Here is an 18,578-nt window from a genome sequence, read left to right as displayed (position 1 = left end):
AGATAACATTGATAAACTATAGAGATTATAGTCAAGTTCATTGTTATTTCGTTTTGTTTTTTTTTTGCTTTTCTTTTAACAGAATTTTACTGTATAAGATAATTAATAGACATTCTTCTTGAATTAAAGTTAGTTACTTATAAAGAAGTTACCTAGTACGATATCATAGAATACTAAGAAATCTACTCAAATATGAACTTTTGTGATTATGGTTAACTAACAGTAACTGTAACTAAATGATGTGTGAAAAAACGCGGAGATATATATATTTAGCTTTCATTCATCTGATAATGTCACTCGGTGATATTACAATTAAACATAACATTTGATCAATAACAGTGGAAACAAGATCTAAGTTTCATTATTAAGTTTACAGAAAACAATTTAAAACAGTTTGTTTGGATTGAACTTACTTACTTACTTACTTACTTACTTACTTACTTACTTACTTACTTACTTACACCTGTTACCCTTTGTGGAGAAGCATAAGCTACTAACCACCACTCTCTATCGAACTCTGTCCTGGGCAATCTTATCAAGTTGCCTTCAATTGTTATTCATTCGTTTCATATCTGACTCCAATTCTCGACGCAGTGTTCTTTGGCCTTCTTCTTTTCCGCTTCCCTTCAGGATTCCAAGTTAGGGCTTGTCTCGTGATGCAGTTAAGTGATTTCCTATCTACCTCAAAAGTCTTTTCCTAATTTTCTCTTCAGCTAAAAGCTGGTTTGTTCCCTCCCACAGAAGGCTGTTGCTGATGTCATCTGACCAATGGATGTTGAATATCTTGCGTAGACAACTATTTATAAGTACTTGTACCTTTTTGATGGTGATTGTTGTACTTCTCCAAGTTTCAGCTCCGTACAGTAAAACTAACTGTCTTGACGTTCATATTGAAGATTCTGACTTTGATATTGATTGAAAGTTGTTTTGAATTCCATATGTTCTCCTATTGTAGGAATGTGACCCTTGCTTTGCCAATCCTCACCTCTACGTCTGCATCAGATCCTCCTTTTTCATCGATGATGCTACCCAGTTAAGTGAAAATTTCCACCCCTTCCAGAGTTTCTCCATCAGATGTGATTTTGTTAGAATCTACCATTAAATAAAAATAAACTATTGTCATTTGCTGATAAATTAAAATAACTTAGCTTACTAAAAGCAATCCGCTTTTTATGGTCGCCTATTGAATTATTTGCTTATGGCTTTTTGAAATGTAATGGAAGTCTGTTTGTTTGTTTGTTTGTTTGTTTGTTTCCGTTGTTTTTTCGTAATAAAAAGCGATTAATATTCGAGGAAAGATATTCAGTGATGCACACTCGTTTAACAATGGTTTTCATTAAATTAGTGTCATTGTTCCATAAATATTACACATACCTTGGTTTATTCTCTTCTTAAATTATATTTCATAGGATTTTTTAGATAATCATATAAAGATGTAGTTTATCTTAGTCAGAGTGATTACTGAAATAAATTTCTTTAAACAAAGATCAATTCCATAACGGACAAATAGAGAAATTAGAAATCAAAACAACTGAAAATATCAGTCAAAATAATTTATAATACTTTTCAATAAAGATTACTATATGGGCTTATATCATTGTTGAAGAAGAAACAGAAGATAGTTTATCAAAAAGTAGCCAAAGAATAGTTGTGTTGAGACAATTTTGTTTTACACTACTGAAAAGCTGATCAGTCGAAAATTATGGTTGTTCTATAGTCTTTTTTCAATAGAGCAGAAAACAACAACCTCATAAAGTTCAAAATAAGGGTCAATTTTCCTCTGACTTTAATCAAAAATGAATATTTATTGGAGTGCATAAATGAGATTGATAATCATTCATTTTAACTAACTGATTACTGGGTTGTAATCAACGTTATGTTTATTGAGTGCTCAAAGCTGATCAAATCTGTTCATTGGCCTAACTAAGTAGATCGCATTCATTGTTTTCGAATTTTAGATCGTTGTAGGAGATGGGCATGAAGTAATGAACCGACGTCAAAAACCTTTCGGGCGCATGTTAGTATGGTGTTTCTGAATACCTAAAGGAACCAGTATACTCTGCGAAAAAAAACCGTGTTATAGGTTGTTATTAGTTCTTTGAACACGGGAGATACATGCTTTAAAAATTGCAAACCAGCAGACAAACCTATCTCTATGGTGTTCTAAGGATTTAACTAGGATGAATTTCAAATATCCCTTAAGGTTTAATTCATAATTTAGATCATTGCGAGCATAACGACAAGTTATCAATGAATTCATTATCAAAATTAACCCCTGATTCTACTCTTTAGTTTCTCTTTTCAAGTCTGTTATGAATCCAGTCATTTAAACATGAGAACGTGTTTTCAACATCACAAAAAATTCATTTTGATCTCCTTATTTGATTAGACATGGGAAATTAGCCTTACATAGCCATTCATGCTAATAATATGATAAAACCAGAATTACACAAGGGTTAATAAAGAAATACAACAAGCATTATATTAATTTCATAATTTAGATTTATGTTGATGTTATACTTATAAATCTTGTCGGCTAAAGAATTTCATATTTAGCCTCTTTTTCTTACATATGTTTTCTTACATACCTTTTGTGCATAAAACATTTACCATTTTTTAGGAAGCATTTGTATATATATATATATGTGTCTATGTATGCAAATAAAATATGACAAAAAGCCCTTTTTAATATTTAGCTATACATGATTAAGTTTCACCACAGAGATAGTTTCTTTTATTGAAAGAAATTATATATAACAAAGTTTCAAAGCTTTGCATTTTGCCGACATACGTCACATTCTTGTTCTAATGATTTGTTACATAGATATTAGCAACAATAGATACGGTCTATGAATTGTCTGGCTTCCGGATTTCGTCTGAATGTTATATATATATATATATATATATATATATATATGCGTCATGAAAATTTTAATTTGTGGTGTCTGATGAAGAGTCATGATTACAAGAAATGGAATATGTATTACAAGTCATCTAAACAGAATAGTTATTTTTTGGTGGGACTGAATTTTTATTTTCATAACTTCCTAGTGTCTAAAAGTGGGTTTGTAATGTTATTGCCTCCGGTGCCAGTTCATTAAGCAGGTTCACAAAGGATATTCATCTGTACTATATATATATATTTAAATTACAATAAAAATTTCCATGGTGTCCGTGAAGTACACTTTATTTACTCTTAACATTTTTGCCAATAATCTGGACTATTTAAACTTACTCTTCACAATCTTTTGTTGCCTATTACACATATAAACAGTGCATACAAATCAATATTTAGAGCACACGTAATGCAAAAACATATAGAAACATAGATGTTTGTTTAAGTCATCCCTTGAGTAATTATTCACTTTTTAAAGTGAGTCGTACTAGACTTTTCATGAGAGAAATTAATTATACATTCTGATCTGTGATGCAATCAAGATAAGCACCAGATGTAATGAACTTGTTTTCATTGAGATCATGAACCAATTGATGTTAGACCACCTTCGGAAACCTGGAAGCACTGGATGGCCGTTTCGTTTTATTGTGAGACTCCTCAGCAGTGCGCATCCACGATCCCGCTCGCGGGATTCGAACCCAGGGCTTTCGGTCTTGCACGTGAACGTTTGACCTTCTGGACCACTGAGCCGGCATCCAATGCTGATAGTGTCTAACATCAACCAATCCACGAAATTGAGCGACGAACTTCCGTTGTACTGATGTAGATACCTGTCTCTACCCGACAAGGATTAGCTCCACTGGTCACGGCTTTTCACCAGAACTCCGAGAATTCTTTTCTAGGTTCCCAAAGGTGGTGGTCTATCATCAGTCGGTTCATGATCTCAATCAAAAACTTAATAATCTCCACAACCCGTATACTAGTAAGTGTTTTTCATAGATTATTTTTGTAATAATCTGTATTAAGTTTCATAATGTTTAACATACTTTGAAATGAGTCTAGCTTTCTTTTATTTTAGAAAACAGGATTTTAAAATTCAGTAAACTTAATTTTGAGTGCTTTATTTTTGTAAGTAATATTGAATAGTGAAGTTAAAACCTCTCAATGTTTATGTCTTCATACTGATCAAGTTTTTTTTCGACAATTGTGACACCAAATACTTATAACGTCATATTATCGATCAAACGGTTACTCTGACACATTACAATAATTCAATAGTTACATCAGGAAAAAACTTATTTTAAAGGGGTTAGGTTAAATTAAAAGCGTATGCAAGCTTCTACTTAACAAGTCAACTTAGATTTACAAAAGTTATAAAGTTTAATGAAGTACCCTATTCTTATAAAGAAAGAAATATATCATTTCTATTTTACATTATAATTCATAATTTGGACTATACAAACTCTAAAGTAGAAGTAACTTTTTAACTTTGCTTTCACAAAATGCATAATGTAAAATGTAATTACTAGACATATATTACTAACAGAAGTATGTTTCATGCATATTGTATAAATGAAGTCCATAATATACATGTAAACTTAATAATAAATAACATTTATCCAACAAAATGTTTGATTATTGACAATTCAGCTTGAATTCTATAAACACTAATATTATTCTATCATTTAGATATAAACAAACGTTGAATGACAATAGATGAAGGGAATATGTAATACTCTTTTTAACGTTATTATTATTATTATTGTTGATTAACTGTTATCTACAGAGTATTTTTTTGTAATTTTCTTCTACTTTAAAGGGACTGGTTCAATATTATTTGAACATCTATTATTATCAGATGAAGGACATTATGAATGTTTAGTTACTAATCAAGCTGGATCAGTATTAAGTTCAAAAGCTTATTTAAGAGTTAAAAGTAAGTTTTATATCATTAATAGTTGTTCAACTTACAAGTCGATAGTAATGTTAATCGTATATATTTAGTTAAGATGGTATTACTTCATTGACTTGATCACCTTTGAATAAAACGGAGAAGAAATTCTAAACGATGTTATTTACTAGATGATTTACTTTATTCTAGTTTATTAAAGTAGTATAATGTATATCATTTTAACTTTATATGTAAAAGAAAAATGTATTCCTCTTTACTTCAGCTACTAAGCGTCATTTAATGACATCGGATATCCGTGATAAGTTATACTTGCCGCATTGATTTGCTAATGGGTAATCCCTAGGACTGTCGACTTCGTTCTTTTTTAGTCAAAGATTGACAAGTATTCAATTCAGGGAGAAAGTAGTGATGAACACATTTAGATATATTTTACTTGGAATTCAAATCAAACGCAGAATAATCTACAAAGTAACCATGATTACATACCAACTTCACAGAATCTTTTGATGATGAACGTTAGTGAAAATTAATGATTAATTTGTAATATGAAATCAAATGATATTTATAAAAAGAAATTAAGCTTAAAAATGTCTGCTAGTGCATTCAATTATTGGATCAATGTTCGTTATAATAACATTTTAGTGATAAATAATAATCAATCTTAACTTTAGCATCATCAATTCGATTTCTTTAAGTCAATTCTAAGCTTTGGATTGCAACTCAGTATGGTTTTTTCAAAAAGCAAAGTGTTCACTGTACTATTTTAAGTTCCTTTAGAAAAAGTTAATAACTCAAATGAATCATTTTCATTGTGTTGTGTTCTCTGAATTCAATAGTTTAATAATAAAATTGACCAATCACAAACATGAACCCCAAAAAATAAATCGAATGAACAATTATAAAGTGTCTAAAAAGTTTACTTCTCAGATAGTTAGTCAGTCAATCAGTAATAATGTTGAACTTCATACGTACGTACATCAGTTCGAGTTGTCATACCATATTAACACAGAGATGTAGTTGTCTATGAAAATCATATAGTGAATTTACCATAAATATCATTACTTACTTACTTACTTACGCCTGTTACTTCTCGTGAAGGAGCATAGACCGCTCACCAGCATTCTCCATCCAACCCTGTCCTGGGCAAACCTTTACAGCTCCTTCCAGTTGTTATTCATCCTTTTTATATCTGCTTCGATTTCCCGACGTAATGTGTATTTCGGGCTTCCTGTTTTCCGCTTCCCTTCACCATTCCAAGTTAGGGCTTGCCTCGTGATGTAGTTTGATGATTTGCTAATGTATGTCCTATCCATTTCCATCGTCGTTTCCTAATTTCTTCTTCAACTGGAAGCTGGTTTGTTCCCTCCCATAGAAGGCTGTTGCTGATGGTGTCTGGCCAATGGATGTTGAGTATCTTGCGTAGACAACTAATTATAAATACTTGTACTTTCTTGATGATGGTTGTAGTAGTTCTTCAAGTTTGAACTCCATACATTAGGACTGTCTTGACGTCCATATTGAAGATTCTGACTTTGATATTGGTTGAAAGTTATTCTGAGTTCCATATGTTCTTCAATTGTAAGAATGCTACCCTTCCTTTGTCAATCCTCATTGCAAATATTCATATTCAAACATGGTAATTCAAAATTATTATTTTTCATTAAAATGGAAATTATTGTTTTATCATAGACAAAACATTCTACACCTTTAATAAAATACAGCCATTATCATTATTATTCAATGAGATTATCGTTTTTTAATAATATTTATCATTCCATCTATTCATATATATTTGCATAACATTATTATGTCATACGTTTCGATAGGACTTTATTCCCATATAATAAGTTATTTATTAAAAAGTTATTTTTTTTTCAATATTTATTCAAACTACTTACAATTTAACAAATAAACATGGTTAGTAATATTTGCTTGGTAATTTTTGTTTTTGTTTGTATTTATGTGTGTGTGTGCTTTTTATTTGTTACAGATACTTATTTTGTACCCAAAATAATTGATAAAATTGATAAAATTGGAGTACGTTATGGACATAATGCAAATTTAACTTGTCGTGCAGCAGGAAATCCTACAACAACTACTAGATGGCTTACTGATGGTGAACGACCTATAACAGATTTTACTGAAGGTACTTCAACATTATATCTAGCAGATATTACAGAACCTGCAAGATATATTTGTGAAGCAAATAATAGTTTAGGAACTGTACAGCATCCTGTTAGAATTCAAATAATCGGTAAGTAATGTTTATATAATTCATTTTAAAGTCAAATTTATCTCAATAAGAATAATTACTGTTATCTTTACTGTATATTAAATTTATTAGTTCTGCGTATTCACCATAAACGTTTTAAGATATTTTACTAACAATGCTCATAGGTGGATATAACCATTTCTCATACATTTTCTGTTGAAAAGTCCAAAATATTTCAATGTATAACAACAGTTTCAGCAGTTTAACTGTCAGATATTTTCCAGGTAAGGATTTGTCTTTTACTTCAGACCATTAAATGTTGGAAGAATAAATCTCTATGATTTGAATGCATTGTCTTTTGCAATGAAATGATAGCTGACTTAAATGCTTAATTTATACAAATAATTCACCATTTACAAATTGTTATTGGCTATCAGTAATAAAATTTATTTATTAACTTATATGATATAATCAGAATGAACATTGAATTGTACTATTCTGAAGTTTAAATTTGTAAACTTACAGAATCTATTCATTTGCATCAACATTTTTTGGAACAAAAACTATATCTGTATAATGAATAAGTGATTTCTGTAGTTTAATGTTTCAAATGATCGATGAACTTTTCTATTAATTAATGAGTTAAAATGTGTACATTTACTGAGAACTTGATAATCTTTAAATGTTAATATAAAGAAATCAAGTAGATTGCGTGTAGTTAGGTAGGATGTATGACTTGTTTCAAAAACCTAGAATGGTTCGAGAACTTAATATATTCACTTCACTCCCTTGATTGCAGCTTATAATCAGTAGATGAAAACCAACTCATTCCAAAAGACTCGATTATGTAAAAACCATGAATTAAAAAAAGTATTTTAACAGCACTAAATGTCATAGTAAAACAATAGGTAGACTTTTGATAATCCCTTTCTCAAAACTGTGACATTTAAAATTCGAAGTACTTGGTAATAATAAAGTTATATTGCCGTATAATCTCGAGTGATTTTAATGTCATATGAAGCAAAAGTTGTTGTTGGCTGGATTGACAGCAGAATTAAAGTCATAAGATCTTCAATTAATAAAGTATGAGTTTTCTTGTTGTTTATTACAGGGTATCATTCCACTTTCTTCAACTTAATAATTCATTTAATGATCTGTTTCGGCAGCTGCCTTATATTCGGAGAAATCCATAACACTTTGATGTAAACGTTTGACCAGTTAATCTAGTTACATAGTTGATTTAAATTACAACATACCCTTTACCAATAAATTTGGATACAGTGGCAAAAAATATTTTTTATATTTTTATAATCAAGTCCCATCTATTCTTTTTTCTTAACCCTTTGATCAACATCAAAATGGGAGCCAAATTCCTTGATAATCATGTAATTAACTTAATTTGATAGTAAGCCCAGTATATAAAGTATGTTCTTTTGTTGTTGTTTGATAAGACATATTTTGATGTCATACCTAAAAGCCAGTAACTAAAATTTAGAAATATGTTTAAGGCACGTCTGTATAATTTATATACGTGACAAATGAGAAAACATTTCTTAAAAATGTTTTAAGTAAATTCCCTTCTTACACATAAGCTTAATATTTAATCTGCTAAAGTTTAGCAATCGTTAGCAACCTATTGTCGAATAATATTCAAAGGTTGTTTGGATTTTCTCAATGATGATTAGGCATGCTGGTACATCCAACTAACGAGTTCCAACTAAGAAGAAACGCGTGTCCTAGATTCCACTGCTAGCCTTGATTCATCTCTGCTAATAATGTTAATTAAAACGTCTATTTTTATAAGTATACGTTCCTATAGATATGTATGATTAAAGCCCAGAAGTGAACTGCCTGTAATACTAATATAATGAATGTTGATCAGTAATTTACCACGGTTATAAATAAACGTGAACATGAATAAATGAGGGACCAATAAATTGATTTTGTGAACATAACCTCAATTTAGAATTTTGAGTGGCTTTTACGTCTCTGTAATCTGACTCCGTTTCGTATGAACGAATGAATATGCTATGAACATAGATCTTCTATTTAACCACGTATACTACCTAGGCTAACCACGTTTGTGTGAGGGTAGTAATAAGAAGCCATATATAGGTTGTGTCTAATGAGGTCACTTCAAGCACACACATTTTGGATGGAAAATGAGAAAGCGAAGAGAAGTGTAGAAGGTGTGCAAGTCGACTCATTATAACAAAGCGTGAACTAATATTTATAGCCACACAAAAACAAATCAAAAATATGTGATGAATAGGGTTAGCCACACACTTATTCATTCACTTTCTACTGTGCTTTCCTCTCTCATGCATGTAGATTTTATCAACTGATAACAATAAAATCTCCCAACAACTAGCGTTCTGGTTTTCCAGTATTCTCAAATAAATTGATAGTAGGAGAATTGACCAGCTAAAATACTCAATTAACGGGACATCGAATGGAGAGGAATCAACCTCTACGGGCAAAAGTCAGAATAAAATCCTAAGAAGTTATGATGATGAACAGGTTATGGAAAGTTAAACGGAGTGAGTTCAACCTAAAAACCATTGAAAATCAGGAAGGACCAGAACAATTGTATCGTTCTATAATGGAACCCTACAGAAGTTTCCATCTAAAGAAGAGATTATTTTACCATATTTTAGATCAAGAAATTTGATGCACATTGACAGTGAAAATTATGTGATTGTCATTAGTTGTGCTAATATGGCTACTTTAAGGACACATAATATGGTATGATTCAACGTCAGCCAAATTAAAATACGCTAATACAGGACTATCTCCATATTTTTAAACCCGAACCAAGAGTTTCAAAAATATCACGATATGAATCTGCAAGATATACCTTGAAATGAGTGCAGAATACAAATTCTAACAAAGTTAATTTAGATACTCTGTTAAAACAATTGACGAATTATTGGGTATATATATATTTACACGAAGTATTTAATGGTAGTTTTTATCGCTGACTAACTACACTTCATAAACTATTCAGATCAACTCAGCATTAGAAAGTTGTTTCATTGTATCCTGGGACTCCTCAAAATTTTATGTCAATAATCCCATCAAAGATCAATGGTGGAAAACAGTTCCCTCAAGATCAATCCTTGAAATGATTGTGGATAGTTAAAAAATGTTGGAAAAAGAAACATTTATCACCAATAACACTTACAGATCTTCTTGTTATACTGAAAACTGGTTAAATTAAGAAACAATTATCACTATACTGGACATTAATGGTATTGAACTAACGGAAATGAAACTAGACAGAAATGTTCTGAGTTTTTTCTAGTATCTAATGTAGTATTGATTACTCCCTGACTTTCACCCAATATTATTAATATCTTTCATATGATCGGTGAATATTAATATTCATTTCTAAATCAGTTGATATCCTAAATCATATACTTTAATTAGAAATTTCAATAACAAATTCTTCAAATAAGTTAATGATAAATAATTAGGTAATAATAATTCAATTCAATCAACCAACCGAAGACCCTGAGTTCAAATCCCTCTGGGAGGGATGGTGGATGCGCACTGTTGAGGAGTCCCACAATAGAACGAAACGGCCATCTAGTGCTTCCAAGTTTTTAATGGTGGTCTAACACCAATCGGTTCATGATCTCGATCAAAAACAAACAAACAAAAAATTAGATAAACATTTCATAGAGAAGATTAATAATAAAGAAATAAAACATTTCGTGGATTAGTTGAAGTTAGACATTAACACCGTTGGATGCCGGCTCAGTAGTCTAGTTGGGTAAGCTCCTGGAGCGAGAGTGATAGGTCCTAGGTTCAAATCCCGCGAGGTGGGGTCATAGATGCGCACTGCTGAGGAGTCCCACAGTAGGACGAAACGGCCGTCCAGTGATTCCAGATTTTCCATGGTGGTCTAGCTTCAATTGACTCATGATCTCAACTATTGAAATAAAAAATATTTAAAATAATGTCAAATATCAAAAATGTTATTCTTTTTTTCGAATATAGAAAAAAAAACACAAAAAACCGAATTTTATCTTCTGTTATTGAATTCTATTATTTCTATATAATTCTCTTATTAATTTTTAAAACAGTTAGATAAGTGAACATTTTAATATAAACAGATTAGTTATGGTTAAATGAACTAGATTTTATTGAAAAGAGTTTCTTTTAAAACTAAAAAAACAACGAGAAAACAAACAAGATTTCGCTAAGCAGAATAAAATCTAAATTGACTTATTTTGAAGCTTCTATTCTATTTAAGTCTAGTTGATTAAATTTCAATAATGAAAAAAGATAAAACAACAACAAATTAACACTAAAATGGAGAGCCAACGAAAATTAGGAAGTACATATATATATATATATCACTGATTGAAATCATGAGTCAATTGAAGCTAGACCATCATGGAAAACCTGGAAGCACTGGACGACCGTTTCGTCTGAGAGTACTAGATCTATTGGAATATAATGTCATGATTTATATCTTTATTTATAGTCGAGTTTGTATATAGTTCAGTAATAATTTTGTTTCAGATTAGAAGAAAATCTTTAATCGATCTTTTTTTTATCATAATCACTATTGATTAGGTAAAAGATAGATTTTAACAGAGATTTTCTTGAATCACAGTAAAAAGTTTAATAATGAAGTGTTATAACTTGTGGTTTTGTACCGTATTAATATATTATGCAATGATATCGTCAATTGGAGAACAGTGACTTATCGACCAGATCAATGACGCAAAAACCTGTAGGAGTACTCTAAAGTATTTATCGGTCCTTTTTCATGTCTAACCCTGCCTGTTGAGTCCAGAACACCAAACTCAGCCTCCGCGATATGAATCATGTATCTCAAACATATTAGGTTTATCTAAAAATCAAACAGCCTGCATCGTACCATAAAATAGAAAATAACATTTGTACAAGATCTAGCTCAAAGTGGCCGTGAATGTAGGAAGTAGTAATTAATAGACTGGGCATAACTTAAGAATGGTAAATCGTATAATAATAATATGTAGGTCAAGATAAAGCTTATAAAAAGAGAAACATGAATATGCATAGTTCAGCACCTTAACGGTTACACAATAAAATATATGTATCATATTGATCCATAAATATTTCTCAAAAGTTACCATTCATAATTCTCATCTGGATATAGCACAAAGAAGTAGTATTCTATGACTGAATGCAATAGGATTGTTACAAAAATGAAGTTGTTTAGTTTAATACTGTGTAAAACTGGATACATACACTACAGAAGTACTCTTTAAAAACAACTGGTTTACATCAGTTTTCCATAAGATTATGGACTGTAGTATTATATAAGTTCATATAATGATAAATCGCTCTAAAACTAATCTTCTTTAAACATTTATTGTTGACTAACATAAATTTTTTTTTAAATGTCATTCTAAATTGAACAACAGTGGTTTTATCATTTGTTAGACCTTTTTCGAATTCCTTTATTCTTCTACTTTTGTTGTTCATACTTACTATTTTTGGCTTGTTCCTCTTACTTCATTAAACGGCTGACTCAAAAAATTCAGCATATAATTCATTTTTTCTCCACTTCGTTTTGTAATCGATTTTCTCTACTTTTGATCAAGTAGATTTTCATAGAAATTAAGCAGTTTCACACTAAAAGCACATATAATTTTCATCAATGGTCTATTTAAAAGCTGTCGACTAAATTAACGTTATATGATCATTCACGGAAGTTAATAAGTGACATTTAAGTTTATTGTAGATAATTTTATCACAATACTATCAGATATTATTTTTTGATCTGTAGTTATCAGTAATTAGTGTCTCATCTTTCCAATGGATATTTAATTAACTATATTTACAAAACTGGTCAACTGTCAATAGAGTAAAATCAGCTTACTTCACCTAAAGTTGTGTGTTGTTGAACTGAAATTCGCTTTCATATTTAATATGTACTTCAGTAGATTAATGAGTTAAACAATTATGCGAATCATTCTATAAATCTTTATCATTAAAATTACAACTGCATTTTTTTCTGTTTAACTTACAGAAGTTCCTCCACCGCCTATCGATTTAATGTGTTTAGAAAAAGGGCCAACATTTGCTTTTCTCCAGTGGTCACCAGCTAAACAATCAGCTGATATTCAACAAACCACTACGACTACTACACGTACTGTTGATTCATATACAGTATTTTTATATGAAATGGAGAATGGACAAACAATCACAAATAAAAAACAATTAACAGATATTCCAGCAAGACAATTTCACCTACATGGTGCATTACAATATAAATTAACTGATTTAAAACCATATACAATGTATATGGTAGAGGTTTGTGCCGTCAGTAATCTATTGGGAATGTCTGACCCAAGTAATAAAGTAACTTTCATAACGAAAGAATTGCGTAAGTCTTCCTTCTGTTTTTACTGCGTCGTTGTTTTTTGTTTTTAAATCTCGTTTTAAATCAAAATTCTAAACATGAATTACATTACCTCATAACTGATTGCACTATATTGTCTATTTTAATAATAATAAGGATTCGTTTTAACCTGAACATTGTTGTCTATCTAGAGTATTCCTACCGTGTGAAAGCAAAGACTGATAGTGCTGTTCAAAATGACGATAAAAACTTCGTATATGGCCTATGATAATGTTTTTTGTGACTTAAGTTAGTTCCATATAAAAGTATGAAAACTATAAATCACAATGTTAGGTTGATCCGTACTTGTATCTGTGATTAGTTCTAAACTTTAAACACAAGTGATAAGCTAGATGATCTCACACCTAAATATGTCTGAGATCCACCTGAATTTTATAGATCTTTTACAAGGATATTATGGGAACTTTATATACACAGTTACTTTTGAGAGATATACTACGTAATACCGTTATGTTTATTCTCTGGAATCTCTGGAATTGATGTAACTAACCATATCATTACTTTCATGACTTAATATTTGATTATTTTTGCAACGAATTTGGTTTAAATTACAATAACTGATGGGAAAAAAAGTTGTCCAATAAACATTTCTCCCCACTAGTTTTTGTTTTGTAGTCTAATGATTATAAAAAATAATAAGAAAGAAAGGGGTGTATCTTCTTCTTCTTCTTCTTCTTCCTATTCATCGTACTATATTCGTTGACCCATCTAAAATACTTTAGATAAGATAATGTCATTCATTACATTTTCAATGTTTTCATTTATATCTGACCTTAACAAATATGAATAATTAATTGCTCAGAGGAATTTTCGGTATTCAAAATGTTACTAATTAATTATGAGTATCTTGATGAAAATGATTATTATTACCTCTTGTTTTTTTAATGGAAACATCTATACTGTCAGTCATTTCGTCTAGGAGTTAATTATAAGTATGTATATGAATATATAGTGGATTATAAAAATGAAGGAAATAAACTTTATTTTTCTTTCTGATTACCAAAGTTATAAACAATGACTTCTTTTCAATAGTAGAATACAATCTTATGAATAACAGGAAATGATGAAATAATCTTAACAAATATTAAACTAAATTCAATAAATTTATTACTTCAGATTAGTTAATTGTAAAAATTGGCAACGGAAGTCAATAAAACTAGAGAAAATGTAAGGAGAAAATGAGAAAGCAACTTTCTATATATATTACACTTTACTAATGAACTGTTGGACTTTACAATAGATGTAATTATAATCCTTATCAGAAAAATGAGAAAAGTCATGATAAAACATAAGTTTTATCTGATAGCCTAATAAGCTTACTTAGTATCGGTATTCATTTAGATTATATTAACTGATATACTTACTTGTTGGGGATTATCATACAAGTTAGGTTCACTGGATGATAGCTTAAACAATTTCATCACTCACATGGTCATGTTCAGTAATATACATTTGACTGTAATGATGTGTGGTGTTACCATACTTACATTTAGATCACCAGAATATTTACACATGCTATTTTTAACAAGTTTAGCAAATAGTTAAAAGAAATTAGATTAAGAAAAGACTACTCAGTCATTTTTCTGATCTCTAAAAATCACAATACCAAGATTGTAAACATGTGATCCTTAATACTTACAAAGTCCTTATGTGAATACTCAGGCTACTACCCATTGCATTCATTGTCATTCTTATAGACTTATTAAAACATTTATACTAATCCCATTTTCTTAAATTTTTCACAAGTAAATGTTTAACAAATGGTTGGATCAGTAGTAAAGTTGTTACATCAAATACCAGGTCACCTCTGCAAATGAAATGATCCGATGAATCGTAATAAACTAGTTTCTTTACTAATTTATTTAGAATTTGAAAGAAGCTTTAAAGTAGAGGAAATGAAACATTTGTAAAATGATGCCTTAATTATCTTTTTTTGTTAACGTAAGTCAATAATGAAATCACTTTATATATCTAGTACAATAATAAATGAAATTGCATAGAAAGAAATTACTAATCGATTGTTAGTTTTCACTCAAATTAAATTTGCTAAATCTAATAATTATGAGACTAATAATTGAATGAAGAATATTCTTTTCGATGAAATTCTCTTCAGGTTCTACAATTATATATCCAAATTAATAATCCGAGAAATGACCAGGTTAAGGGTAAAGTGAATCATTTAAACCATGTGAATTGAGGATTGTCAAACAAATTATAATAAAATTGTTAATGTTGATATGACATATAGAATGTTAACTTGAATCTGCATATATGTAAGGTGAAATTTAAGATCCATGATCAGAATAAATATGGATCAGATCTGGTGATAGAAATAATGATGCAACTACAATTCGATCAAATGTTTAGTGGAACGCTATATTGTGTGAAAAATAATTAAGACATAATAAGGAGGAATGAATGGGAAGTGAATGAATCATATATTGGCGAGATTAACAATGATGTTTAATCAATAGCAATAATAATAATAATACAAAGAATACAATGAATAAAGATAACAGAGCATATTACATTTGACTACGAAAGTTCGTAAGTACAACAGTCAAATTACGTCATCCATAGCTAAAATTACTATTGAATAATTGGCCTTGAGATTGACCATGAGAGGAGGAGTGGTTGAAGACATTTCTTTTGTACGCATAGCTCCAGTTTCTTCATCCGGATGGCTACTGCTTTAGTCGTTTGAAGGACTTTCGAGTCTGAAATATTTTGGCAAAATTTACTGACCCTATAAATAATTGAAAAAGATTGGTTTATACTGGCAGTATGACCAGTTTGTACTAAATGGGCCAATATCCAGCCGTTCACTTTCTTCATCAAACCTTTGTTTAGCCACACTGGGACGTGTTCGCTAGCACAAAATACCGGTCATTTTCCGGATTAATTATATGGATGTATAATTGTAGAACTTGAAGAGAATTTATCAAAAAGAATAGTTTTCGTTCAAATATTAGTTTTTTAATATGATGAGGATTTTTAAACGATAATAGTTATAACACCAAAGTGATAAATTTATAGATTCAAAACATATTTCTAATATCAGAAGGGATTTTGTGGAGGTTTTAGTAATTTTATAGTTGAACTCATGAATCCATTGAAGCTAGACCATCATGGAAGACGTGGAGGCACTAGACGGCCGTTTTGTCCTAGTATGAGGCTCCTTCTAATAATAATAATCGTATGCTCACTAGTATCTGGCTTCATGAGGTATTTTTAGTGAGAAGCAGTGGCCAGTGGAGCTCATCCAGGTCTGTCTTAAGTTAATAATTCACTGAAGACAATTGTGGACGGTGGCTCAATTTCATGGCTTATTTGAACTTAGACATTAACACCAATGGATGCCTGCCAGCTCAATGGTCTAGACAATAAGCGTTTGAACGCGAGATCGATTGATCCTGGGTTTGAATCTCGTGAGGCGGGATCGTAGATGCACACTTCTGAGGGGTCTCATACGGGAACGAAACAGCTGTCCAGTGCTTCCAAGTTTTCCATGATGATCCATCTTCAATTGACTCATGAATTTAACTATAACATTTCTAATATCCACATAAAACCAGTATAAACAATTGATATTGTTTAACCTTTCTAAAAACCTGATTTATATGTGGATTTATGTGTAATTTGAAAAAAAAATAGCTGTCATAGTACCATAGGCAACTTTTTTTTCTTTATTCAACTATAAAAGAACTTATTACAAATTGCAGTGTATTTAATCTAATTGTTTCTTCCTTTTTTTTAAACTGTCAGTCAAATAAATTATTCTCACTTCATTGGATATTTATTCCACATGGTCTTCTAATTATTAACAGAAAACTAGTCACGGAACAACTGTTTTTTATTATATTTTTAAGATTGGCTTGTTAGATGAATTCTTTTCTTTTTGAATATTTTTATAAGTTGGCAAAATAAACCGGTTTATTCAATCATTTCAAGAAGATATCTATTCCGTTATTTTGTAGTTTGATTGGCTGTTGTATTAGTTCTAATGAATTTTAGATTTGGTTATAGGAATGAATGAAGTAGACTAGAAAGTTTATAGTTAAGATGATGAATAAAAATGTAGGGATATAGTTTACAGGAACATCCTACATTTTACAGCGGGAAATATCCATTAGATTAGTGTAAGACCTAGGTATTTTCTAACTAGACATTATATATTGATAAATATTTGTTAGTGTAAAGGGTTGTAGAGATTATTGAATTTTTACGTTTACTTCACTTAAGACTGAACATCGTTTTTCCAATCTTTTAATGGTCTTCACAAGCTTATTCCTGGTTTTCAACCATAAAAGGGATTCTGTTTTCAATCACTTTTTCTATACACATATGTTAATTCATAGATATCTCGTCATGGTCTTGATTACCAGAAAGACTATTTCTTCGACATCTTATGACGTAACTACTTTTCTGAATATTTATATTCAATAAAATATACTACTTTTGAATAAGTTGTCAGATAAAGTATACTGTACATGTCACTGATGAAAAAAGTGTACAAACAGTAATGTCTATATATCATGAATGCTAAGGAATTCACTAGTACACAAACTTTACTTCATCATAATTAACCACTTAGTTAACCTTTTCTTATTACTTTATATTAAATGATAACTAAGAATTATCAAATAATAAAACCTATTAAGAGAAACTTATGTTGTTGTTTTTTTAATTATCAATAATAGGAAACACAAAGTGACCATATTACTAAACTATTTTCTCCTCTGACGTTTATACTCTAATAATCAACCCATTCGTATATCTAATTGATAAATAAATTTACAAACATACAATTCTACTACATTTTTCTTTCCACTAAAACACATTACTAATTTATACTTATACTCAATCAACTGAATTGATGAACAAATAGAACATTAAAATCGATTTCCATTATAGGCATAACCATTGTTTTTTTTAATATTTTTATATTTATACCGTATATATATATATATACAGTAAACTCGTAGTATTAGTAAATTGAATCCTGTAAATGGATAGATAAAACAGGACAAAAATCAGAGTAATTTAAATAATAGGATCAAGTCTATATATTTCTATACATATTAACCCTTTTAGACTTTCTATATGTAATTAAAAAACTGAATGAAATATAGGAATA

At 30.0% G+C, this 18,578-nt stretch overlaps 1 protein-coding gene across 2 annotated transcripts in view; it reads left to right on the top strand.

Annotated features, from left to right (window-relative positions):
• MS3_00004247 (uncharacterized protein) overlaps positions 1 to 18,578 on the top strand; it is a 230,582-nt gene that overhangs the window by 100,003 nt on the left and 112,001 nt on the right. For both annotated transcript variants that reach the window (XM_051212142.1, XM_051212143.1), the window contains 3 exons: positions 4,716 to 4,832; positions 6,799 to 7,062; positions 13,049 to 13,405. In XM_051212142.1, the coding sequence (XP_051072289.1) occupies positions 4,716 to 4,832; positions 6,799 to 7,062; positions 13,049 to 13,405 (738 nt within the window). The remainder of the gene's footprint in view (positions 1 to 4,715; positions 4,833 to 6,798; positions 7,063 to 13,048; positions 13,406 to 18,578) is intronic.

Source organism: Schistosoma haematobium, chromosome ZW (assembly GCF_000699445.3).
Source record: "Schistosoma haematobium chromosome ZW, whole genome shotgun sequence".
In the NCBI taxonomy this organism is placed as follows: Eukaryota; Metazoa; Platyhelminthes; class Trematoda; order Strigeidida; family Schistosomatidae; genus Schistosoma; species Schistosoma haematobium.
The sequence above is the reverse complement of the archived record's forward strand: the minus strand, read 5'-3'. Positions and strand labels throughout refer to the sequence as shown.